At 43.7% G+C, this 27,056-nt stretch overlaps 1 protein-coding gene across 2 annotated transcripts in view; it reads right to left on the bottom strand.

Moving 5' to 3' along the window:
* Positions 1–26,616, bottom strand: part of GCNA (germ cell nuclear acidic peptidase) — a 36,076-nt gene extending 9,460 nt beyond the window's left edge. The window contains exons 1-9 of one of the 2 annotated variants that reach the window (XM_015127668.3): positions 26,455–26,616; positions 16,140–16,186; positions 15,733–15,766; positions 13,632–13,678; positions 13,222–13,255; positions 11,164–11,210; positions 10,754–10,787; positions 7,490–7,578; positions 245–1,336 (exon numbers count right to left, since the gene is read on the bottom strand). In XM_015127668.3, coding sequence (XP_014983154.2) covers positions 245–1,336; positions 7,490–7,578; positions 10,754–10,787; positions 11,164–11,210; positions 13,222–13,255; positions 13,632–13,678; positions 15,733–15,766; positions 16,140–16,186; positions 26,455–26,513 — 1,483 coding nt within the window. In that variant the 5' untranslated portion in view covers positions 26,514–26,616. Of the gene's footprint in view, positions 1–244; positions 1,337–7,489; positions 7,579–10,753; positions 10,788–11,163; positions 11,211–12,315; positions 12,426–13,221; positions 13,256–13,631; positions 13,679–15,732; positions 15,767–16,139; positions 16,187–26,454 lie in introns of those variants that run through there. The other variant, XM_077989564.1, reaches the window with a different exon arrangement.
* Between the last annotated feature and the right edge of the window lie 440 nt (positions 26,617–27,056).

Raw genomic sequence — 27,056 nt, 5'->3', positions numbered from 1 at the left:
GGGAGACAGCACTCCAGGCTAGTGAACAGCAGATACCAAGATACAGGAGCATGAGAAAGATGTGGGCATTCCTCCCCTGTTCCCAGAACCATCCTTTCACTGGATGGATGCCTCCTTGGGCCACAAGGAAGTTGTTGAAATGGCACAGGGTTGACAGGGAGGACAGGCAGACTGGATAAGACAGGCACATTCGGCAGGCAAGGCACATTCAGTGGGACAGGCGTACTTGGCATGACTGACTTACCAGGTGTCACAGATACATTTTTGGTTTTTGCCTTCCTCTTCTTCAGTGGCTCCACTATATTTTTGGTCTTTGCCTGCCTTTTCCTCAGCGGTTCCACAATAGTTTTGGTTTTTGCCTTCTGTTGTTTTAGTGGCTCCACAATAGTTTTGGTTTTTGACTTCCTTTTCCCTGATTGTTCCACCACAGGTGCAGGCTCTTCCTCAGCTGGCAGCTTTCTCTCTGAAACTTCAAGGTTAGCCTCAGGATCATTTGGTGGTTCGCTGAGATTCTCACCAAGATTCTGCTCACCAGCATCATCAGATGAATCGTGCTGGGAGACAGCAGCCTCACCCAGCTCTTCTTCATTTGAGGCAATCTGGCCTTCATTACACAAATCTTCTGCTGGCACAGGAACTTCCAAATCATTACTGTTGTTGTCGGGAACTTCAAAATCATTACTATTGTCGTCGGGAACATCTGAATCATTACTGTTGTCGTCGGGAGTTCCCGAATCATTACTGTTGTCGGGAACTTCCGAATCATTACTGTTGTCCTCGGGAACTTCCGAATCATTACTGTTGTCCTCGGGAACTTCCGAATCATTACTGTTGTCGTCGGGAACATCCGAATCATTACTGTTGTCGTCGGGAGTTCCTGAATCATTACTGTTGTCGTCGGGGGTTCCCGAATCATTACTGTTGTCGTCGGGGGTTCCCGAATCATTACTGTTGTCGTCAGGGGTTCCCGAATCATTACTGTTGTCTTCGGGAGCTTCCGAATCATTACTGTTGTCGTCGGGAACATCCGAATCACTACTGTTGTCATTGAGAACTTCCGAATCACTACTGTAGTCGTTGGGAGCTTCTGAATCACTGCTGTTGTCGTCGGGAGCTTCCGAATCATTGCTGTTGTTGTCGGGAGCTTCCGAATCATTGCTGTTGTTGTCGGGAGCTTCCGAATCATTGCTGTTGTTGTCGGGAGCTTCCGAATCGTTGCTGTTTTTGTTGGGAACTTCCAAATCATTACTGTTGTTGTCGTCATTGTCATCATCACTAATAACTATTGGAGGTTCCTGGATGGCAGGCTTCACATAACAACACTCTGGACTCTCATCTGAAATTCAAGAGACACAATCATATATGAATATACTCCCTCCACCACCTCCTTTATACACTGAATTTCAGCAGATTATTTCGCACAAATTAAACAAGACAGGAACTGTGGCGTTTCGAACAGCAGTTAAGAATCAATTATTTTAAAGGGGACACCAACAAATGGAAAGATTCCATGTTCATGGATTGGAAGAATCAATATTGTTAAAATGCCCATACTACCTAAAGAAATGTACAGATTCAATACAATCCCTATCAAAATACCAATGACATTCCTCACAGAACTAGAAAAAAATTATCCTAAAATTTATATGGAACCATGAAATGCCCAGAATAGCCTAAGTTATCCTGAGCAAAAAGGACAAAAGTGGAGGAATCACATAACCTGACTTCAAATTACACTACAGAGCTATAGTAACCAGAACAGCATGGTACTGGCATAAAAACAGATAACATAGGCCAATGGAATAGAATAGAGAACCCAGAAACAAATCCACACACCTACAGTGAACTCATTTTAGAAAAAGGTGCCAAGAACATACACTGGCAAAAAGGAAGTCTCTTCAATAAATGGTGCTGGGAAACTTGGATATCCATATGCAAAAGAATGAATCTAGACTCCTATCTCTTGCTATACAAAAACCAAATCAAAATGGATTAAAGACATAAATCTAAGACCTCAAACTATGAAACTACTACAAGAAAACATTGGGGAAAATCTCCAGGACATCAGTCTGGGCAAAGATTTCTTGAGCAATACCCCACAAGCACTGGCAACCAAAGCAAAAATGGACAAATGGGATCACATTAAGTTAAAAAGCTTCCGCACAGCAAAGGAAACAATAAACAAAGTGAAGAGACAATCCACAGAATAGGATAAAATATCTGCAAACTACCCATCTGACAAGAGATTAATAACTAAAGTATATACAGAGGTCAAACAACTCTATAGGAAAAAAAAATCTAATAATCCAATGAAAAAATGGGACAAAAGATCTGAACAGACATTTCTCAAAAGAAGACATACAGATGGCAAACAGGCATATGAAAAGGTGTTCAACATCATTGATCATCAGAGAATTGCAAATCAAAAAACTATAATGAATGACCGGGCATGGTGGCTCACACCTGTAACCCCAGCAGTTTGGGAGGCCGAGGCAAATGGATTATCTGAGGTCAGGAGTTTGAGACCAGCCTGGCCAACATGGCGAAACCCAATTTCTACTAAAAATACAAATATTAGCCACGTATGGTGGTGCGTGCCTGTAGTCCCAGCTACTTGGGAAGCTGAGGCAGGAGAATTGCTTGAACCTGGGAGGTGGGGGTTATACTGAGCTGAGATCACACCACTGTACTCCAGCCTGGGTGAGAGTGAGAGTGTCTCAAACAAAACAAAAGCCAAAAAAAAAACTATAATGAGGTATCATCTCACCCCAGTTAAAATGGCTTTTAGCCAAAAGACTGGTGAGAATGAAAAGAAAAGGGAACCCTTGTACACTGCTCGTAGGAATGTAAATTAGTACAACCACCCTGGAGAACAGTTTGGTGGGTCCTCAAAAAACTAAAAACAGAGCTACCATACAATTCAGCAAACCCACTGTTGCATACGTACCCAAAAGAAAGAAAATCAGTATATCAAAGAGATATCTGCACTCCTGTGTTTGTTGTAGCACTGTTCACAATAGCCAAGATTTGAAACAACCTATGTGCCCATCAACAAATGAATGGAGGTCGGGCACGGTGGCTAGCGCCTGTAATCCCAGCACATTGGGAGGCCAGGGCACACGGATCACTTGAGGTCAGGAGTTTGAGACCAGCCTGGCCAAAACGGTGAAACCCCATCTCTACTAAAAATACAAAAATTAGCCAGGTATGGTGGAGGGTGCCTGAAGTCCCAGCTACTCAGGAGGCTGAGGCAGCAGAGTCGCTTGAACTCAGTAGGCAGAGGCTGCAGTGAGCTGAGATTGCGCCCCTGCACTCCAGCCTGGGCAGCAGAGCAAGACTCCGTCGCAAAACAAAAACAAAAACAAAAACAAAAACAGATGAATGCATAAAGAAAATGTGGTATATATGCACAATGGAGCAATGGAGTACTGCTCAACTATAAAAAAGAATGAGATCCTGTCACTTGCAACAACATGGATGGAACTGGAGGTCATTATGTAAAGTGAAATAAGCCAGGCACAGAAAGAGAAACTTCACGTTTTTTTCGTTGCTGTTGTTATTGTTGTTTGAGACGGAGTCTTGCTCTGCCACCAGGCTGGAATACAGTGGCACAATCTTGGCTCACCGCAATCTCTGCCTCCCGGGTTCCAGCAATTCTCCTGCCTTAGCCTCCCGAGTAACGGGGACTGCAGGCGCACACCACCACACCCAGCTAATTTTTGTATTTTTAGTAGAGATGTGGTTTCACCATGTTGGCCAGGCTGGTCTCGATCTTTTGACCTTGTGATCCACCTGCCTCGAACTCCCAAAGTGCTGAGATTACAGGCGTGAGCTACCACACGCATGTTCTCATTTATATGTGGGGTCTAAAAATGAAAACAATTGAACTAATGGAGATAGAGAATAGAAGAATGGTTACCAGAGGCAGGGAAGGAGAGTGGAGGGGTGTGGAAAGGCGGGGATGGTTAATGGGTGCAAAAAAATAGAAAGAATAAGATCTACTATTTAATAGCGCAACAGGATGACTATAAGTCAATAACTTAACTGTGCATTTTAAAATAATTAAAAGAATATAACCGGATTGCTTGTAACACAAAGGATAAATGCTTGAGGAGACAGATACTGCATTCTCTATGATGTGATTATTACACATTGCATGCTTGTATCAAAACATCTCATGTACCCCATAAATATATACATCTATTATCTACTCACAAAAATAAAAAATTAGTTTTTAAAAAAGAAAGTTATTTTAGATTGTTTTTCCCTCTATTTTTTATTTCACTGAGAGCAGTGACAGATCAAATAGCAACCAAACTCATGTGGCAATTTTCAAATCATAGCCTCTAAGTAGCAAGATGTAGTAGTTGCTCCGGGCTTCCTAAACACAGGTCTACAGACTTGAATATTTTCACTGGTCCACAGCAAAATAAGACAAATTAGAATAATAAAGTGGTATTTTTCCCCCATCAAGTTAAATTTCTATAATTTAAAGGACTGTCCTTTATTTTGTGATTACGTCTTGGCTAAACTTTTGGTGTTCTTTACAAAATTACAAAGATAGTAAATGGTAGCTGAAGTTTTTTTTTTTAATTTCCTTCATTAGACAAATTAAAAACTGACAACTCTGTGTTGGTCACCAAAATTTCATTCTTTAAATTAGTTCATAAGTGCAAAGCTCTCAGAACCACTGATATGAGTCAGGAGTACGTCCTGATGTCAGCACTCTCTGAGAGGCCTCAGGAACATTTGGAACATCACAGCCTGCACTGAAATGAAGGCCAGTGTGTCTGACGCCACACACTCTTTGGAGTGTGTTTGGAGCTCCAGTTCTAGCTTTCTATGATTCTGGATGTAAAAAAAAAAAATCTAAAAATCTAAACCATGGCATAGGCAAGATGTGAAAGATATTACTTATGGTGCAAAAACTCTTTATCCTAAAACTGCAGATTTGAGACAATATATTTTGAGAATCTTATCTGTTACTTGAATTAATTGTGAAAAAACTTCAAATATGCAGTAAGGGAAGAGAAAAGGAGTAGATGTTCCTATGGTAAAAAGCCTTCCCTCCTTCCTAGAAAACTTAAAAGATTTGCCACCTGCAGTTGAAATGAAAAATTAGAAAAAGTAGGGACACACTGCTTACAACATATTTAAAAATGACTATACAGCGACAAAGGTTGGAGGTATGTTTTAGAGTTCACTGGGCCTTGTTTTCTGTAGAATTGCCTAAATTCATTATAACAGAAAGAAATGCCACATAGAGAACAATAAAGAAACGTACAAAGCCAGTCCTATAGGAGCATTCTTCATCCCTCCATTGCTGCGATGGATGCCCAGTTACAGTCTACAGGCCAGCAAGGTAAGAGCAGCCCTGGCTAAAAGTTCACTCTTAAAAGAATCTGTCTCTTCTGATTTAAGGAGTCAAGCACCTGGCGGCCTCTGGTTGTGAACTGGTTTCTGGCTCTGTTACTCCTGCCTGCCCTCAAGCTGCCTCCTTGGAGTTCCTTTCACATTTGAACGGCTTGTCATGTCAGACCCTCTACTCTATACCCAGACCGCTGTCCTGCTCAGGCACAGCCATCCAGAGCTAGAGAGAGGAAGCAGGGAAAGAAACCCAAAAGGATAAGTGGTAGAACAATAGGAGACCAGCGTTTCAAACGACCTCTCCCTTCCCTGCTCTGATATCCTGGCTTAGCTAAGAAACTCTGGCCGGCCGGGCGCGGTGGCTCAAGCCTGTAATCCCAGCACTTTGGGAGGCCGAGACGGGCGGATCACGAGGTCAGGAGATCGAGACCATCCTGGCTAACACGGTGAAACCCCGTCTCTACTAAAAAATACAAAAAAACTAGCCGGGCGAGGTGGCGGGCGCCTGTAGTCCCAGCTACTCGGGAGGCTGAGCCAGGAGAATGGCGTAAACCCGGGGGGCGGAGCTTGCAGTGAGCTGAGATCCGGCCACTGCACTCCAGCCTGGGCGACAGAGCGAGACTCCGTCTCAAAAAAAAAAAAAAGAAAAAAAGAAACTCTGGCCAACAATAGCTCTGGGGTAGTTATCTAAGAAGTAGCTGGTGCTGGTCAGGCCCAGTGGCTCACACCTGTATCCTAGCACTTTGGGAGGCCAAGGCAGGCAGATTGCTTGAGGCCAGGAGTTTAAGACCAGCCTGGCCAACATGGTGAAACCCCATCTCTACTAAAAATAAAAAAATAAAAGAATAAAAAAATTAGCTGGACATGGTGGCGGGCGCCTGTAATCCCAGCTATTCAGGAGGCTGAGGCAGGAGAATCACTTGAGCTCAGGAGGCAGAGGTTGCAGAGAGCTGAGATCACGCCACTACACTCTAGCCTGGGGGACAGACTGAGACTCTGTCTCCAAAAAAAAAAAAAGTAGTTGGCGCTTTAAGCATCTCCCATTTTCAGTTGAGTTCAGCTCAGCAAACATTAACTAAGTGCCCCAGATACAGTGCCCTGTATCTGTACTGAGAGAACAAAGGTCAATGAAATACTGTCCCTAATGCTTAAAAAGTTTCTAGTCTTGCCTGTAATCCCAGCACTTTGGGAGGCGGAGGCTGGTGGATCACAAGGTCAGGAGATCAAGACCATCCTGGCTAACACAGTGAAACCCCGTCTCTACTAAAAAATACAAAAAAATTAGCCAGGCATGGTGGCGGGCGCCTGTAGTCCCAGCTACTCGGGAGGCTGAGGCAGGAGAATGGCGTGAATCTGGGAGGTGGAGCTTGCAGTGAGCCGAGATCGCGCCACTGCACTCAAGCCTGGGCGACACAGCGAGACTGTCACACACACACACACAAAAAAAAAAAGTTTCTAGTCTTCCTGTGTTTCATCCCCATTGAGCAGGTAAGTTCTGAATTGAGTTAAGCTCCAAGCCACCCAGAAGGTTAAAGGGGCTTCTGAATCCAAACAGGTAAGGATCTGCCATGGGAAACAGGCTCTAAAGAAACACAAGAATCTCTAGAAAATACAGAAGGACTGGCAAACAGCAAGGACCAGCAGCTCAATGGAGAAAGTAAGAATTTTCTCAACACGACACTGCCAGCTGGCCCACAACCACCACCCTTCAAGATGGAAGGAAGAATGAGCCAGGCCTCTTACTCCTTTTCTCTTCCTCATCATTCCCACACATAGAGGGGGGAAGAGGGAGTCACAGAGCAGCCTCCATACTTCCCAGCCTCAATTCTTGACCCACCACCCCAATCCCGCTTCACTGATGTAGCTCTAGGCAGGTAAGAACTCTACTGAGGGGGCCCCCAAGGTCTCAGGCAGCAACAACAGTTGCTGCTGCTGGGAAATTGACCAGAGGGTTATAGGGAACCCAGCCATATCCACATCCAGCACATACGAGGAAAGAAACGGTGGCATTCACTACTGAAGGATTCTGAATAGGAAGTCTGCAGACTCTGATCCTGAAACTACCATGTGTGATGAGGCTTTGGATTTCAGCTACTTATCTAACAAAGTAATATATACTTGCCGTCGCTGTTTATTTCCAATAACTTAGCTTTCTTCTCCTCATAGGTGTAACATTCGTCATCAGAATCAGAGTCAATCACTACCACAGAGCTGAGGGATGAGACAGGAGAAAAACAAGAGAGAAGTATGAACGCAACAGTCTTCTTTTTCATGGCATTTCTCACCTTTTCTGATCTTGACCACTCGTCAATTTTTTGTTTCCCACAGTAACTCTGTTCCCCTCCTTTGGAACCACTCAATCCTTCCATTCTACCTAATTTTCTATATTTTTCCATCTTCCTACTACATCTTTCCATCTGTCTCACATCCTTCTAAAAAGGAGGAGTCTGTCACATACTGAGAGTGAAATGAGTTCTGTCCTATTTTATGTATTCAGATAGTTTTGGCACAGGGGAAACATTGATCAGGGAGCTCTCATCTTTCTTTATCAAGTTTGAGATCCAGTTGTCTGAGAAGGGTAGAGGGCCACAGACGGAGAGAGGCACCTCAAAGTAGGGAGTTTCTGTTCAGTGCTACTCTCTGCAGCCCCATACCAGCACCACCCTCTTGAACTGATGGACTGCTCTGGTAGGTGTCAAACTCAGCAGTGCACCTGCACCACCCAGGGTGCCAGTGGTAAGCACCCCCTGGGGTCCTCATCCTCAGCTGATCCTGGTATTTGGCTCAGAAGTTCCAGCAGGATGAAATTGGCCACCTTCCTGTCTCCAAACAGTGTATAGTAAGTATAATATACTTCCATAGTGAAAGAAAATATTTAAAACACTGTTACAGGACATGTCTGTACCTGCTACAGACACACATGTTCATCTGCTTCCACCATGTTTACCACTTTGACACTGCCAAGTTGATGTGCTTTTGCTATCCTATTGACCACTCCATCCTTAAAACTCTTTTCTTGATTTCTGGGACAAAGTCGTCTTTTGGTTCTCATCTCACCTTTCCATTCACTCCTCCTCACTCACCTTCCTCGACTCAATCCCAGGACTTATTCCCAGCCCTCTCATGCCAATGCAATCAATTATTAATTATACCAGTCCAATCCATTATATTGAGCCCAACTTCTCTTCCGACTTCTAGTTTCACAGTTCCAACTTCCTACCTGGATATCCTGTGGGCAGAGCTGATATCTAGTCAGTATGCAGAGATACGGCCTTACCGATTTGTTTATTCATGGTGTCTGTCCTGACCAGCAGGAAACCACCCTGACTAATTCCTGCCTGTGCTCTGTTGGTTGTTAGAAAGTTTTGAATATCAGCCCTGCCTACAGGCTCCTTGATTCTAGCATGCCCAAAACCAAACTCATCACCTTCCTCCCAAATCTACTCTTCCTATAGTATCCCATATATAGACGGCACCTGGGACTGGACCAAGACTTGTGGGCACTCCTTTCAGGCCCCTTAAAACTGATTTTCTTTAAATATTTGTTCACCATCTATCTAGCAGAGGCTGGAAGAAACTATTTTTTCTATTTAAAACTCAGATACATTTTAATTTCAAAAACGACTTCATTATGTATAATATTATATACTGGAATACTTCTTAGGCGCCATGATAGAACATTTAACATATAAATAACAGCAATGGAAATACTCTGCATCTTGACAGTGGTGATGGTTACACTACCGCATATGCTTGTCAAAATCCATCAAACTGTACACCTAAAAAGGGTGAATTTTGCCATATGTAAATCATACCTGAATAAACCAGACTTTAGAAATACAATTAATAAAACTGATCATCAATGATTAATAGTTTTATACAATGCATAATTTGGCTCTAGAATTTCAGTTGATTGCAACTGCTGACTTTATTTATTTATTTATTTATTTATTTATTTATTGAGACAGTCTCACTCTCACCCAGGCTGCGGCGCAGTGGCGCAATTATGGCTCCCTGCAACCTCCCCCTCCAGGTTCAAGTGATTGTCGTGCCTCAGCCTCCTGAGTAGCTGGAATGAGAGGCACATGCCACCACCACACCCTGCTAATTTTTGTACTTTTAGTAAAGACAGGGTTTCACCATGTTGGCCAGGCTGGTCTCGAACTCCTGATCTCAAGCGATCCGCCCACCTTGGCTTCCCAAAGTGCTGGCATTACAGGCATAAGCCACCGTGCCCGGCCTGCAACTGCAGACTTTACATGACATTTCACACATTGGTGTCAGGAGTTGGTGGCTTATATGTTGTAAAAACACTCAACAGAGATAAATCAGAGATAGCCAGAACAAAAATTTTCCCACTTGACAGCACTATTTGGCTTGATGGGGAGAACAAGAATGACCAGTTCGCATTTGTACAGTAATTCAAGGAGTCAATGTGGAAAACAGTTATGTAGCACCATACTTCATATTTACTCCAGCAATTTTTTTCAGCACCCCCTACAGTTTGGCACCTGGGAAACACCCCTCCATCAAGATCTGGCTAGAGCAGAGGATTCATTAATAGGAACAGTAGCAGATGAGGCTGAAAGAGAGGTTATGGCCAGATCACAGAAGGCATTAAATATTGGGGTCAAGAGCTTGATTTTTCTATTATGACCTATTTGAATTGGGGATTGATATGATCAAAGCAGTGCCTCAGGAGATCCAGCTGCAAGTGGTACACAGACTGGATCAGAAGTAAGAGATCAAGGTGAGGATGCCACTTAAAAAGAAGAAACAAGCTGGGCACGGTGGCTCACACCTGTAATCCCAGCACTTTGGGAGGCCAAGGCAGGTAGATCGCTTGAGGTCAGGAGTTCAAGACAAGCGTGAACAACATGGTGAAACCCCATCTCTACTAAAAACACAAAAATTAGCTGGGCGTGGTGACGTGTACCTGTAATCCCAGCTACTTGGGAGGCTGAGGGGAAGAATCACCAGAACTCAGGAGGTGGAGGCTGCAGTGAGCCGAGACTGCACCACTGCACTCGAACCTAGTCGAGCAAGACTCAGTCTCAAAACAAAACAAAACAAAAAATTAACTAATCTAAAAATAAAAAGGAGTAAACACTGATAAGGGCTTAGACTAGTAGAGCCTGGATGTTAAGGCATAGTTCACAGAGATACCTCAAAGAAGAAACTGACCAGTTAGATAATGGATCAGGGATAAGGAATCTAATGTTTTGAACCTGGTTGTGATGTCAAACAGCCATCATGATCCTGCTGAGAACCACAGACTGTCCACAGAGGAAATGTGAAGTTTACTCTTAAATTTCCTCAGTCAGAGCATTGGGTTTTTCCCCCACTTAAAAAAAAAAAAAAAAGTTTAATTAATTCTCCTACTCACATGGCCTGTCTCTTCGGAGGTCTTCTGGTCACAGCTAAATCAGAGAAAGAGGGCATTAGAAAACATCTGAAGCATGATAAAATCTGGTTGCCTATGTCTTTAACTCCCTAAAACCAAAGTCTATAAATTAGAGCTGCTTAAAATTTACATCTCCCATGAAGGATAGAAAGGAAATAAAAGTAAGGAAACCCAGAGCCAAAAAAAAAAAAAAGAGGAAAGGAAGTAAGTTGGAAAAAAGGCGGAGAACCTCCTCCACTCCTGACGGTAAGGAAATTTCATTTCACCAACCTAAAGAGAGCCCTAGAGGTGATAAACTTAGAACCAACTTAGGCCAGATATCCCAAATCACAGCTGAGTCATCTCTACAAAGACACTTCAAAATATTCCCACTTTGAGTGGACTCTACTTACAAGACCCATTGGTGTCACCACTCCTTGACCGGACATTAAGGATGCAACTGCAAATATACAAGAGGTACTTTATAAAAGGAGGGCTGCCGGCACCGTAAGCAACCAAATATCAAAAATCCCAAATAAGAGAAGAAAACAACCAATCAGAATTCCCGAAATGCAAAAAAAGTTTTAAGGGCTTTAAGCCCTTAGGAAATTAGGATCACAACAGCACAAGTGAACAAAAATTGGAAGCAATGAGCTACTCTGCCTTTACTGCTGAATCAAAGACAGGGGAAGAACCTTAGCTGAGTATCGTTAGCTATCAGCAAGAAGCCTATTTTCTGCCAAGAAATGTATTTCTATTTAAAAGTATGAAAGTGACGCCAGGCATGGAGGCTTATGCATATAATCCCACCAACTCGGGAGGCTGAGCGGGGAGGATGGCTTGAGCCCAGGAATTCAAGGTTGCAGTAAGCTATGATGGTGCCACTGCACTGCAGTGTGGGCGACACAGCAAGACCCTGTCTCTAAAAAAAAAAAAAAAAAAAAAAAAAGACATGAAAGTGAGTCTATCACCCAGGCTGGAGTGCAGTGGCACAATCTCGGCTCACTATAAGCTCCGTCTCCCAGGGTCACGCCATTCTCCTGCCTCAGCCTCCCAAGTAGCTGGGAATACAGGCGCCCGCCACCACGCCCGGCTAATTTTTTGTATTTTTAGTACAGAAGGGGTTTCACCGTGTTAGCCAGGATGGTCTCGATCTCCTGACCTCGTGATCTGCCCGCCTTGGCCTCCCAAAGTGCTGGGATTAGAGGCGTGAGCCACCGCACCTAGCCGAAAGTGAGTCTTAAGAAAGGGGCCTTGGTGGAAACGACTTGAGGATGAAGAGATTGCAGTCAAAAATTCAAAGGGCAAAAGGGCAAGGAGGTCCCCTTTCCGGGTTTACTTCTTGGAGACAGCCTACTGTTTGGGATTGCTATCTAGGTAAATGGATAAGTACTGAACTCCGTTTCATGGGGAGCCAGTGAACGGACGGTTTCTAAGCTGCCACTGCTCCCTGCAGTGAGCCACGATGCTGGGGCCTCTTGCTTCTCCGCCTCATCTGCCAGGGGCCCCAGCACTCACTCTCCACCGCTCCGTGGCAGGCTCCTTTGCCTCCTGCCATCGCTTACCAGACAGCCATGCGGCACTGCCTGAGGTGAAGCCAAGCACTTCCTGCTCGGAACCCTTCAGCTCACCAGACAGCAGCCGGCTGGACATCCACTGTCAGCCAGATCCAAACTCCAGCCCAGAGGAGTCACACCACAGTGACCCCACTGCCACTCCTCCGATGTGGCACCTGGCTACATCATAGGTCATCTTGTTACTAGTTATGGTGACACACAGTCCACAGAGGATATCAAAATGCTAAAGGAGGGGGATCTAATAGCTATAAGGAAGTCCAGATTCTACATATTAAAAGTTAGACTTAGGCCAGGCACGGTGGCTCACGCCTGTAATCCCAGCACTTCGGGAGGCCGATGTGGGTGGATCACTTGAAGTCAGGAGTTCAAGACCTGCCTGACCAACATGGTGAAACCCCGTCTCTACTAAAAATACAAAAATTAGCTGGGCATGCTAGTATAATCCCAGCTACTCTGGAGGCTGAGGCAGAAGAATCACTTGAATCCGGGAGGCAGAGGTTGCAGTGAGCCGAGATCGTGCCACTGTACTCCAGCCTGGGCATCAGAGCAAGACTCGGTCTCAACAAAACAAAAATAAACTAACGTAAAAATAAAAATAAAAAGGAGTAAACACTAATAAGGGCTTAGACTAGTAGAGCTTGGATGTTAAGGCATAGTTTACAGAGATACCTCAAAGAAGAAACTGACCAGTTAGATAATGGGTCAGGGATAAGGAATCTAATGTTTTGAACCTGGTTGTGATGTCAAACAGCCATCATGATCCTGCTGAGAACCACAGAGTGTCCACAGAGGAAATGTGAAGTTCACTCTTAAATTTCCTTAGACAAAGAATGGGGATTTTCCCCCCTTAATTTAAAAAAAAAAAAATCAAGTTTCATTAATTCTCCTACTCACCTCGCCTGTCTCTTCAGAGCTCTTCTGGTCACAGCTAAATCAGAGAAAGAGGGCATTAGAAAACATCTGAAGCATGATAAAATCTGGTTTCCTACATCTTGAACTCCCTAAAACCAAAGTCTATAAATTAGAGCTGCTTAAAATTTACATCTCCCATGAAAGATAGAAAGGAAAGAAAAGTAAGGAAACCCAGAGCCAAAAAAAAAAAAAAGAGGAAGGGAAGTAAGTTGGAAAAGAAGCAGAGAACCTCCTCCACTCCTGACGGTAAGGAAATTTCATTTTACCAACCTAAAGAAAGCCCTAGAGGTGATGAACTTAGAACCAACTTAGGCCAGACATCCCAAATCACAGTTGAGTCATCTCTACAAAGACACTTCAAAATGTTCCTGCTTTGAGTGGACTCTACTTACAAGACCCATTGGTGTCACCACTCCTTGACCGGACATTAAGGATGCAACTGCAAAAATACAAGAGGTACTTTATAAAAGGAGGGCTGCCGGCACCGTAAGCAACCAAATATCAAAAATCCCAAATAAGTGAAGAAAACCACCAGTCAGAATTCCTGAAATGCAAAAAGGTTTTAAGGGCTTTAAGCCCTTAGGAAACTAGGATCACAATAGCACAAGTGAACAAAAATTGGAAGCAATGAGCTGCTCAGTCTTTACTGCTGAATCAAAGACAGGGGAAGGCCGGGCGCGGTGGCTCAAGCCTGTAATCCCAGCACTTTGGGAGGCCGAGACGGGCGGATCACGAGGTCAGGAGATCAAGACCATCCTGGCTAACACGGTGAAACCCCGTCTCTACTAAAAAATACAAAAAAACTAGCCGGGCGAGGTGGCGGGCGCCTGTAGTCCCAGCTACTCGGGAGGCTGAGGCAGGAGAATGGCGTGAACCCGGGAGGCGGAGCTTGCAGTGAGCTGAGATCCGGCCACTGTACTCCAGCCTGGGCAACGGAGCGAGACTCCGTCTCAAAAAAAAAAAAAAAAAAAAAAAGACAGGGTAAGAATGCTAGCTGGGTATCATTAGCTATCAGTGAAAAGCCTGTTTTCTGCCAAGTAATTTATTTCTATTTGAAAGTATGAAAGTGACGCCAGGCATGGAGGCTCACGCCTGTAATCCCACCAACTTGGGAGGCTGAGCGGGGAGGATGGCTTGAGCCCAAAATTGAAGGGTGCAGTGAACTGTGATGGTGCCACTACACTGCAGTATGGGCGACACAGCAAGAACCCGTCTCGTAAAAAAATAATAAAATTAAAAATAAAGACTTGAAAGTGAGTCTTGAGAAAGGGGCCTTGGTGGAAACGACTTGAGGATGAAGAGATTGCAGTCAAAAATTCAAAGGGCAAAAGGGCAAGGAGGTCCCCTTTCCGGGTTTACTTCTTGGAGACAGCCTACTGTTTGGGATTGCTATCTAGGTAAATGGATAAGTACTGAACTCCGTTTCATGGGGAGCCAGTGAACGGACGGTTTCTAAGCTGCCACTGCTCCCTGCAGTGAGCCACGATGCTGGGGCCTCTTGCTTCTCCGCCTCATCTGCCAGGGGCCCCAGCACTCACTCTCCACCGCTCCGTGGCAGGCTCCTTTGCCTCCTGCCATCGCTTACCAGACAGCCATGCGGCACTGCCTGAGGTGAAGCCAAGCACTTCCTGCTCGGAACCCTTCAGCTCACCAGACAGCAGCCAGCTGGACATCCACTGTCAGCCAGATCCAAACTCCAGCCCAGAGGAGTCACACCGCAGTGACCCCACTGCCACTCCTCCGATGTGGCGCCTGGCTACATCATAGGTCATCTTGTTACTAGTTATGGTGACACACAGTCCACAGAGGATATCAAAATGCTAAAGGAGGGGGATCTAATAGCTATAAGGAAGTCCAGATTCTACATATTAAAAGTTAGACTTAGGCCAGGTGTGGTGGCTCACGCCTGTAATCCCAGGACTTTGGGAGGCCGATGTGGGTGGATCACTTGAAGTCAGGAGTTCAAGACCGGCCTAACCAACATGGTGAAACCCCGTCTCTACTAAAAATACAAAAATTAGCTGGGCATGGTAGTATAATCCCAGCTACTCTGGAGGCTGAGGCAGAAGAATCACTTGAACCTGGGAGGTGGAGGTTGCAGTGAGCTGAGATCGTGCCACTGCATTCCAGCCTGGGCAACAGAGCAAGACTCGGTCTCAAAAAAAAATAAAAATAAAAACTAAAGTAAACTAAAAATAAAACGAAAACGGAGTAAACACTGATTAGACAAGTAGAGCCTGGATGTTAAGGCATAGTTCACAGAGATACCTCAAAGAAGAAACTGACCAGTTAGATAATGGATCAGGGATAAGGAATCTAATGTTTTGAACCTGGTTGTGATGTCAAACAGCCATCATGATCCTGCTGAGAACCACAGAGTGTCCACAGAGGAAATGTGAAGTTCACTCTTAAATTTCCTTAGACAGAGAATGGGGATTTTTCCCCCTTAATTAAAAAAAAAAAAAGTCAGGTTTCATTAATTCTCCTACTCACCTGACCTGTCTCCTTGGAACTGTTCTGGCCACAGCTAAATCAGAGAAAGAGGGCATTAGAAAACATCCGAAGCATGATAAAATCTGGTTTCCTACATCTTGAACTCCCTAAAACCAAAGTCTATAAATTAGAGCTGCTTAAAATTTACATCTCCCATGAAAGATAGAAAGGAAAGAAAAGTAAGGAAACCCAGAGCCAAAAAAAAATAGAGGAAAGGAAGTAAGTTGGAAAAAAGGCGGAGAACCTCCTCCACTCCTGACGGTAAGGAAATTTCATTTCACCAACCTAAAGAGAGCCCTAGAGGTGATGAACTTAGAACCAACTTAGGCCAGACATCCCAAATCACAGTTGAGTCATCTCTACAAAGACACTTCAAAATGTTCCTGCTTTGAGTGGACTCTACTTACAAGACCCATTGGTGTCATCACTGCTTGACTGAACATTAAGGATGTAACTGCAAAAATACAAGAGATACTTTATAAAAGGAGGGCTACCGACAGCATAAGCAACCAAATATCAAAAATCCCAAATAAGTGAATGAAACAACCAATCAGAATTCCTGAAATGCAAAAAGGTTTTAAGGGTTTTAACCCCTTAGGAAACTAGGATCACAATAGCACAAGTGAACAAAAATTGGAAGCAATGAGCTGCTCAGTCTTTACTGCTGAATCAAAAACAGGGGAAGAATGTTAGCTGAGTATTATTAGCTATCAGTGAAAAGCCTGTTTTCTGCCAAGTAATTTATCTCCCTTTAAAGGTATGAAAGCGACACCAGGCATAAAGGCTCACACCTGTAATCCCACCAACTTGGGAGGCTGAGGGGGGAGGATCACTAGAGTCCAGGAATTCAGGGTTGCAGTGAGCTATGATGGTGCCACTGCACTACAATGTGGGCAACACAGCATGACCCTGTCTCTAAAAAAAATAATAATAATAAAATAAAGACATGAAAGTGAGTCTTGAGAAAGGGGCCTTGGTGGAAACGACTTGAGGAAGAGGAGATTGCAGTCAAAAATTCAAAGGGCAAAAGGGCAAGGAGGTCCCCTTTTCGGGTTTACTTCTTGGAGACAGCCTACTGTTTGGGATTGCTATCTAGGTAAATGGATAAGTACTGAACTCCGTTTCATGGGGAGCCAGTGAACGGACGGTTTCTAAGCTGCCACTGCTCCCTGCAGTGAGCCACGATGCTGGGGCCTCTTGCTTCTCCGCCTCATCTGCCAGGGGCCCCAGCACTCACTCTCCACCGCTCCGTGGCAGGCTCCTTTGCCTCCTGCCATCGCTTACCAGACAGCCATGCAGCACTGCCTGAGGTGAAGCCAAGCACTTTCTGCTCGGAACCCTTCAGCTCACCAGACAGCAGCCCGCTGGACATCCACTGTCAGCCAGATCCAAACTCCAGCCCAGAGGAGTCACACCGCAGTGACCCCACTGCCACTCCTCCGATGTGGCGCCTGGCTACATCATAGGTCATCTTGTTACTAGTTATGGTGACACACAGTCCACAGAGGATATCAAAATGCTAAAGGAGGGGGATCTAATAGCTATAAGGAAGTCCAGATTCTACATATTAAAAGTTAGACTTCGGCCAGGTGCAGTGTCTCACGCTTGTAATCCCAGCACTTTGGGAGGCTGAGGCGGGTGATCACCTGAGGTCAGGAGTTTGAGACCAGCTGGGCCAAGGTAGTGAAATCCTGTCTCTACTAAAAAATACAAAATTTAGCTGGGTGTGGTAGCACATGCCTGCAATCCAAGTTCTTGGGAGGCTGAGGCAGGAGAATCACTTGAACCCTGGAGGCAGAGGTTGCAGTAAGCCAAGATTGCACCACTGCACTCTAGCCTGGGTGACAGAGTGAGACTCCGTCTCAAAAAAAAAAAAAAAAAAAAAACAAGGAAATATATGCAGGCCAGGTACGCTGTAGTCCCAGTTATGCATGGGGTAGGAGAAGATTGTATGAGCCCAGGAGTTGGAGGCCTCAGTGCACCATGATCACACCTGTGAATAGCCACTGCACTCTGGCCTGGGAAATACAGCGAGACCCCCACCACATCTCATTAAAAAAAAGAATATATGCATTGAAGGAACAAGAACCAGAACTCTATCATGAAAGGGCTAAGAAATAACATTGGAAGGCTTTAAAGATACATTAAAAAAAAAAAAAAAAAAACACACCTCAAAAACTGTAGAAGAGCTGGGAGCAGTGGCTCACGCCTATAATCCCAACACTTTGGGAGGTCGAGGCCAGAGGATCACTTGGAAGCAGGAGTTCAAGACTAGCGTGGGCACCATAGCGAGACTCTGCCTTTACAAAAAATATTTTTAAATTAGCTGGATGTGGGATCCTCCCAGCTACTCAGGAGGATCCCTTGAGCCCAGGAGCTCGAGGCTGCAGTGAGCTATGATGGTATCACTGCACTTCCATCTGGCTGACAAAGAAAAAAAAAAACTTTAAAAAAACAACTTATAAAAGGTAAAAAGAAGATCTATTTTATTTTATTTTATTTTATTTATGAGGCAGAGTCTCGCTCTGTCACCCAGGCTGCAGTGCAGTGGTGCAATCTCGGCTCACTGCAACCTCCACCTCCTGAATTCAAGTGATTCTCCTGCCTCAGCCTGTGGAGTAGCTGGGATTACATGCGTGTGCCACCACAGCCGGCTCATTTTTGTATTTTTAGTAGAGATGGGGTTTTACCATGTTGGCCAGGCTGGTCTTGAACTCCTGACCTCAGGTGATCTGCCCGCCTTGGCCTCCCAAAGTGCTAGGATTACAGGTGTGAGCCACTGCACCTGGCCAGATCCCTCCTTTAAAAGGCCATAAATCATAAAGATTATGTATGCTTTTATATGACTACAGAAAAATCTTTAGAAGAAACACTGCCAAATTATTCAAAAATATTACCTCAGAAGAATGGGAGGATGCATGCATGTGAAGGCAGACTTTCAATTTTTACTTTATATGCTTCTGTACTGTTCATTTCCACCACAGACCTATATTCCCTTAGTAATTTTTACAACTCAATAAATATGTTATAATATGATGAGGATATCTGTGGTTCATTCATTCACTAATTCGACATTTATCAAGCATCTACTATATACTTGGTACTGGGGCTACAAAAAAGAAAAAAAAGAATGACTTCCAGGGATCTCACAGTCTAGTAGCAAAGACAAAAAAACAAATAGACAATATTCATGAGCCTTATTCTAGAACAACAGAAATCAGAAACTGCATTTTTGGCTGGATGCAGTGGCTCACACCTGTAATCCCAGTGATTTAGGATGCCAAGGTGGGTGGATCCCTTGAACCCAGGAACTCTAGACCAGCCTGGCCAACATGGCGAAACCCCATCTCTACTAAAAAGACAAAAATTTTAATAGCCAGGCGTGGTGGCATACACCTGTAATCCCAGCTACTGGGGAGGCTGAGGAACAAGAATCACTTAAACCCAGGAGGCAGAGGTTGCAGTGAGTTTGCAGTGAGCCAAGATTGTGCCACTGCACTCCAGCCTGGGCGACAGAGCAAGACTGTTTAAAAAAAAAAAAAAAAATCCAACAAACTGCATTTTTAACAAGCACCCCCACTTTCAGGAACACCAGTTAAGTGTGACAGCCTTCTTTTCCTTGAAATCAGGAATTGAAAATATCAATAGAATGCTAATTAGGTAACTTTGGTATTGTCAAGAAATTTAAAACATAGCCAACCCACTAGGTGACCCACTTGCTTTTCTGATTATTTTAAATTCAGCCTAACAGGATAATTTTTAAAACACAATATTTCTGCATATCATCAAGGCTATCTTGTAATAGTATTGACAAAACAAAGAATCTTGCTTGGGCTAAAAAAGACTAGTCAGTGGGCATCAGAGAGTACTAATTAGGCTTATCAATGAAAATCAGATCCCCACCTCTTGCATTATGCATTTCGGTACAACTTCTGCCTTTGAAGTGCCAATCCCTCCTTCCCCACCCCCTTCACCGTGTTAATGACCTTGTCTCATAAGACACTAGGATAATAGGAGTTCAAGACCAGCCTGGCCAACATGGTGAAACCCCATCTCTACTAAAAATACAAAAATTGGCCGGGCGCGGTGGCTCAAGCCTGTAATCCCAGCACTTTGGGAGGCTGAGACGGGTGGATCACGAGGTCAGGAGATCGAGACCATCCTGGCTAACACGGTGAAACCCCGTCTCTACTAAAAAAAAAAAAAATACAAAAAACTAGCCGGGCGATGTGGTGGACGCCTGTAGTCCCAGCTACTCAGGAGGCTGAGGCAGGAGAATGGCATGAACCCGGGAGGCGGAGCTTGCAGTGAGCTGAGATCTGGCCACTGCACTCCAGCCTGGGCGACAGAGCGAGACTCCGTCTCAAAAAAAAAAAAAAAAAAAAAAAATACAAAAATTAGCCAGGTGTGGTGGCAGGGGCCTGTAATCCCAGCTACTTGGGAGGCTGAGGCAGGAGAATCGCTTGAACCCAGGAGGCGGAGGTTGCAGTGAGCCAAGATCACTAGGCGACAAGAGCGAAACTCCGTCTCAGGAAAAAAAAAAAAAAAAAATACAGCCCTACCCATCTCAGTCAATGGCACCACCATCTACCCAGTAATGCCAATAACTTAGGAGTCATCCTTGATTTCTTTCTTTCCCTTACCTCCCATATCCAATCCATTTGCAAGACCTGTTGGCTCCACTTCTCTAATATATTTCCTCTAATCTAAGATATTATTATATATACCTCCTCCATGAAAGAAAAAAAACACTACCAAACTACAACCTGCCATCAAATGTATGATACATGCCAATTTCAGAAATGCGAAAATGTGAAAAGACATCTCCGAATTTATGAACTACAATATATTACATATTCATCCAAATCTCTCCAACTCCACTAGTAGTACCCTACTCTAAGCCACCATCACTTCTAGACTTTTATAATACCAAGTTCTTGGGCCTCAGTTAAAAAAAAACAACATTTATTTCATAGGGCTATTGTGGAAAGTAAACAAGATCCTGTCTACCCTCCTCTATACTTCTGTACTCCTATGGCATCATGCACTTCTGCCCCATCGCAGCGTTTATCACACTTTACTACCTGTTTACATGTTTCTAACCCCCACCCCAGACACTAAGCTATGCAAGGACTTGGGAGTGTATTTGTTTCACATTGTTCCATACAAAGTCAGGATTCAGTAAGTATTTTTTAAATGAATGAATGTATGAATGAATCTCAAAGTGATTCCAAAGACCCCTTCTATTATTTTCCATCCCCTAAAAAAACCTCAAGTTGTGAAAGAATTCCGCCTACTAGATCTCACTAAGTAATAATTTTCTGTGTGTAAAAATGTAATTACACATATATGCCCATCTATGTGAAGGTTCAAGGTAAAGAGTCAGCCCAAAATAAAAAACAAAAAAGCTAACAATCTTATCTTCATTAACGAAAATACAATGCCCACATCAAGGGAAGTAGCAGTCCCAATTTGGAGCTAAGATGGGTTAGAGACTGGCAGCTTGGTGTCTGGCCTCAAGGGCTATCTCCAACCGGAAGCCCAAGATCTGCTTTTTGGACCTGTAGCTTCAGAAACTCAGATTTATCAATTCATCAAATGCTAAAGGCATGACTCCTGTCAACCAAATTCACAAGGGGCTAATAAAACACATAACCCATTTACCTCTCAGGACAACTGAGACTAACAATCCACCCTGGGTACTCCCTATTTGAAGGCAAGTGACTGAGGGTCATGGAGCTGCAATTTGACCTTTTGCTTTTTTTCTTTTTTTTGAGACAGGGTTTTGCTCCAGTCGCCCAGGCTGAAGTGCAACGGCGCGATCTCAACTCACTGCAACCTCCACCTGCCGGGCTCAAGCAATTCTCCCACCTTAGCCCCCCAAGTAGCTTACAGGTGTATGCTATTGTGCCTGGCTAATTTTTTTTTTTTTTTTTTTTTTTTTGGAGAAACAGGGTTTCACCATGTTGGCCAGGCTGGTCTCAAACTCCTGGACTCAAGCCATCCGCCCACCTTAGCCTCCCAAAGTGCCAGGATTACAGGTATGAGCCACTGGGCTTGGCCACCTTTTGCATTTTTGATCACACACATAATTTTTTTTTTTTTTAGATGGAGTCTCACTCTGTCGCCCAGGCTGGAGTGCAGTGGTACGATCTCGGCTCACTGTAAGCTCTGCCTCCCAGGTTCACGACATTCTCCCGCCTCAGCTTCCCAAGGTAGCACCTGCCACCACACCCAGCTAAATTTGTTTTTGTATTTTTAGTAGAGATGGGGTTTCACCATGTTAGCCAGGATGGTCTCGATCTCCTGACCTCATGATCCACCCGCCTCAGCCTCCCAAAGTGCTGGGATTACAGGCTTGAGACACCACGCTCGGCTGTTAATTTAGTTTTTAAATTAAATGCTACGAGGCTGGGTACAGCAGTCACGCCTATAATCCCCGCACTTTGGGAGGCTAAAGCAGGCAAATCGCTTGAGTGCAGGAGTTCTAGACTAGCCTAGGCAACTTGGCGGCGAAACCACATCTCTACAATAAAATACAAAAATTAGCTGGGCATGGTGGTGCATCTGTAGTCCCAGCTACTCTGAAGGCTGAGGTGGGAGGATCACTTGAGACCAGAAGGCAGAGGTTGCAGTGAGTCATGATCATGCCACTGCACTTCAGCCTGGGTGACAGAGTAATACCGTCTCAAACAAACAACAAAAAAATTAAATACTACGAAAAGCACCTTTGGGCATTTAATTGGCTTCATAAACTGGATTTTCCTATGCTTGGTTGCCAAAAATCAAATTACTCAATCAAAAGTATGTCCAGCTACGCACAGTGGCTCACACCTGTCATCCCAGCACTTTGGGAGGCCAAGGCAGGTGGATCACTTGAGGCCAGGAGTTCGAGACCAGCCTGGCCAACATGGTGAAACCCCATCTCTACCAAAAATACAAAAAAAAAAAAAAAAAAGAGCCAGGCATAGTGGCACATGCCTATAATCCCAGCATTTTGGGAGGCCAAGGCAGATGGATCACTTGAGGCCAATAGTTCAAGACCAGCCTGGCCAACATGGAGAAATCCCATCTCTACTAAAAATACAAAAAAAAAAAAAAAATTAGGCGGGCGTGGTGGCATGCGCCTGTAATCCCAGCTACTCAGGAGGCTCAGCCACGAAAATTGCTTGAACCCAGGAGGCAGAGGCTGCAGTGAGCTGAGATCGCGTGACTGCACTCCAGCCTTGACAACAGAGCAAGACTCTGTCTCAAAAAAAAAAAAAAAAAATCTAAAAGTATGTCCAATTTTATAGCTCTTGGTACATCTGCTTAATCATTTCTAAAGGGTTGTCAGTTTGTGATGTCAGCAGCATTACTATAATAAGATTAAATATTTTAAATTTGCTAATAAATTATTTTTAAATTAGCATTCCTTTTTATTGTTAAGACGTATATTTTCCAATGTTGGCTTCATTCTTTTGCTAATCCCCTCCACCCCTCCCCGTTTTTTTAAACAAAAAATAGAGATGAGGTCTTGCTATGTTGCCCAGGCTGGTTTCAAACTTGTAAGCTCCAGCATTCCTCCTGCCTCAGCCTCCCAAAATGCTAGGATTACAGGCGTGAGCCACCCCACCCCCTACCCCCATTTTTAATAACTATGGCAAAATAATGTTTACCAGGTCGTTTTTTTTCTAACTAATAAAGAACTCTGAAAACAGCAGTGAGTGACACTCTCTTTTTCTTCCCAGAGACAATGTATATTATTTATCCTTTTAGAAAGTTAAGTGTAAGCACACATCATAACAAGTACACACACCATTTTCTCTTTTTTTTTTTTTACAAATAATATGCTATATGCATTGTACTGCAACTTGCATTTTTCACTTTATATTTCTTCATAGTCTTTTCATTATCAGTACACATAGCTCTCACCACATTTTTGCAATGAACCATAATTTATTCAACTAGACCCTTAGGATATTTCAGCTCTTTTCAAATTTGTGCTATTACAAACAGTGCTGCAATGAATGTTCTTGTACATATTTATCTATGTCCTGGTAATTAAATCATATATCCTTCTTTTTTTTTTTTTTTTGAGACGGAGTCTCACTCTGTCGCCCAGGCTGGAGTGCAGTGGCCGGATCTCAGCTCACTGCAAGCTCCGCCTCCCGGGTTCCCGCCATTCTCCTGCCTCAGCCTCCCGAGTAGCTGGGACTACAGGCGCCCACCACCTCGCCCGGCTAGTTTTTTTTGTATTTTTTAGTAGAGACGGGGTTTCACTGTGTTAGCCAGGATGGTCTCGGATCTCCTGACCTCGTGATCCGCCCGTCTCGGCCTCCCAAAGTGCTAGGATTACAGGCTTGAGCCACCGCGCCCGGCCCATATAGCCTTCTTTCACAAAAGCGAACAAAGACCAAAATAACCTGTAAATGTCTATATATGATTACATGAACATGGAGAAAAGTATAGAAGGCTAGCTACATAAATATTTAGCATGGGTTACAGGGAGAAAGGCCATGGGAGAAGGGGGGGGAAAAAGTCAAGAAAAAATAGGACTGAATTACAATTACTGAATTACACGTATGATATAATCACATTTATGCACTCATGTATATGGGAGTACAAGTATCAAGAAATTAAATAAAATTATTTTAAAAGAAAAAGTCTCAGTAGTGGAACTGCTATTTCAAAGGACATGGGCATTTAAAATGTGATACTGCCAGACAGCCCTCCAGAAACGTTATACCAAATATATATTCCCACAAAGAGTGTAGGAGATTTTCTGTTTTCCTATAAATTGACAACACTGGGTATCATCAAACTTTTTGCAAATTTATAAAAAATGGTATCTTATTTTAAAAGTTATCATTTCTTTACTTTTCCAAATGGGAGAAAAAAATAAATAATAAGATGTATCATTCCTTTAATGAGAAGCAATATAATTAAAAGTTATCACTTATTTAATGAGAAGCAATATAATTAAAAGCTGATTTTTTTTTTTTTTTTTTTTTTTTTTTTTTGGAGAGAGGGTCTCACTTGGGTTGCGGAGGCTGGAGTGCAGTGGCGCAATCTCGGCTCACTGTTGCCTCGACTTCCCGGGCTCAGGTGATTCTCCCACCTGAGCCTCCTGAGTAGCTGGGACTACAGGTGCGGCCGCCATGCCCAGCTAATTTTTTTTATTTTTTGTAGAGGCGGAGTTTCACCATCTTGCCCAGGCTGGTCTCAGGACTCAAGTGATCTGCCTGCCTCTGCCTCCCAAAGTGTGCCCGGCCAAAGCTGAAAATTTTAATGTCTGAGGTCCGTTTCTGTTTTTTTTTTTTTTCCTAGACAGCTACCTTCTAATATTCTTTGTCATGTTCCATGCGTTTGTTCACCTTTTTCTAAATTACTGATTTATAGAAAGCTTTTTGTTAAGGAAAATAGCCCTTTATATACGTAATACAAATATTTTTTCCAGTTTATTTACCATATATTTTGTTTGATATGAAACTTAGACCTTTCTACTCCAAAACTATTGGAAACAAAATCCATCTATTGTTTTCTAACATTTTAATGGTTTCATTTTTTATTTTAAAATATTTGATCCATGGCTGGGCGCGGTGGCTCAAGCCTGTAATCCCAGCACTTTGGGAGGCCGAGACGGGCGGATCACGAGGTCAGGAGATCGAGACCATCCTGGCTAACACGGTGAAACCCCGTCTCTACTAAAAAAATACAAAAAACTAGCCGGGCGAGGTGGCGGGCGCCTGTAGTCCCAGCTACTCGGGAGGCTGAGGCAGGAGAATGGCGGGAACCCGGGAGGCGGAGCTTGCAGTGAGCTGAGATCCGGCCACAGCACTCCAGCCTGGGCGACAGAGCGAGACTCCGTCTCAAAAAAAAATAAAATAAAATAAAATAAAAATAAAATATTTGATCCATTTGTAATTTATTTTGGCATAAGGAATAATAAAGAAAAAACCCAAGTCTCATTTTTTTCCAGATGGTTAGCCAGTTATCCTCAAATGGTTTGTTGACTAATCCATATTTTTCCCCATTGATTTGAAATGTCGTTTTTCTTGTTTAGTAAATTTTCTTATGTACTTAGGTCTATTTCCAGACTTTCTGTTGGTTTGTACCTTCCCCCATATCATACCCTTAAATGCGGATCTGTGAGGGAAGAAAACAGGGTAGTGTTCCAAAAGAGAAAAAACTTAGAGACAGGCAGCTATCTTAAAAATAGCTCCTGATCACATCACTGCACTCCAACCTGGGCAACAGAGCAGACCCTGTCTCTCACACACACACAAAAATACCTCATGTTGGAAGCTCTCTGAACCTTTATTGGTTCAGGGTGCATCTCCATAAAAAAATTTAAAACAAAAACACCCTGTGTTATCATGGAGAAGAAAAATACTTGTGTACCTCTAGAGGGCAGCACTATCGATACTGGCGTGGAACAACAGGTTTTAATTGCATCAGAATGAAGAACTTTCTAGAAACCACATATATTCAAAGATGCACTGTTGCCTCAAGTGTCATCATTTCCTGGCCACTAACAGAGAAATTATATAGCGGATTCATAAATTTCATAGGAGGCTGGACTCCTAGTTTGTAAAATCCTTCTTTACAATTCTCATTTTATGACAAACCAAGTTATACGCTCTACAGATACTAAAGGAAATAAATATACTTCTCGAGAAAGCTGTTCTGCCAATACAGTTAAGACTAAACTAAAAGAAAACATAACTTTCCAAATCTCACCAATCCTCGTCCTCCTCTGGGTCTTGCAAACCGGGCAGCTCTTCTTTGTACCCATCCATGTCTGTAGTAAAGACAAAGATACACTTTCTTAAGAAAGCCAGAACTCGGCCGGACACAGTGGCTCACGTGTGTAATCCCAGCACTTTGGGAGGCCGAGGCGGGCAGATCACGAGGTCGGGAGATCCAGACCATCCTGGCTAAGACGGTGAAACCCTGTCTCTACTAAAAATACAAAAAAATTTAGCCGGGTGTGGTGGTGGGCGCCTGTAGTCCTAGCTACTCAAGAGGCCTCATGAGGCAGGAGAATGGCGCGAACCCGGGAGGCAGAGCTTGCAGTGAGCCAAGATTGTGCCACTGCACTCCAGCCTGGGCAACAGAGTTAGACTCCATCTTAAAAAAAAAAAAAAAAAAAAAGAAAGCCAGAACTCAAAACCAGAGACATCTCACATTCTGCATTTATCTTTGGGTATCTTCCCCCACCTTAAAGCCGAAACTTTGCTCTGCAAAATGAAAAGTATTTAAATTTGTTTTATTGCAAACTTTTCCCACTCAGGCCTCTACCACCCCAATCCCTTCCCACCCTCCACGCGCCCCCACTTCCC

Source organism: Macaca mulatta, chromosome X (assembly GCF_049350105.2).
Source record: "Macaca mulatta isolate MMU2019108-1 chromosome X, T2T-MMU8v2.0, whole genome shotgun sequence".
Taxonomy (NCBI): Eukaryota; Metazoa; Chordata; class Mammalia; order Primates; family Cercopithecidae; genus Macaca; species Macaca mulatta.
Note: the sequence above shows the minus strand (reverse complement) of the source record. Positions and strands in the feature narration are given on the sequence as shown.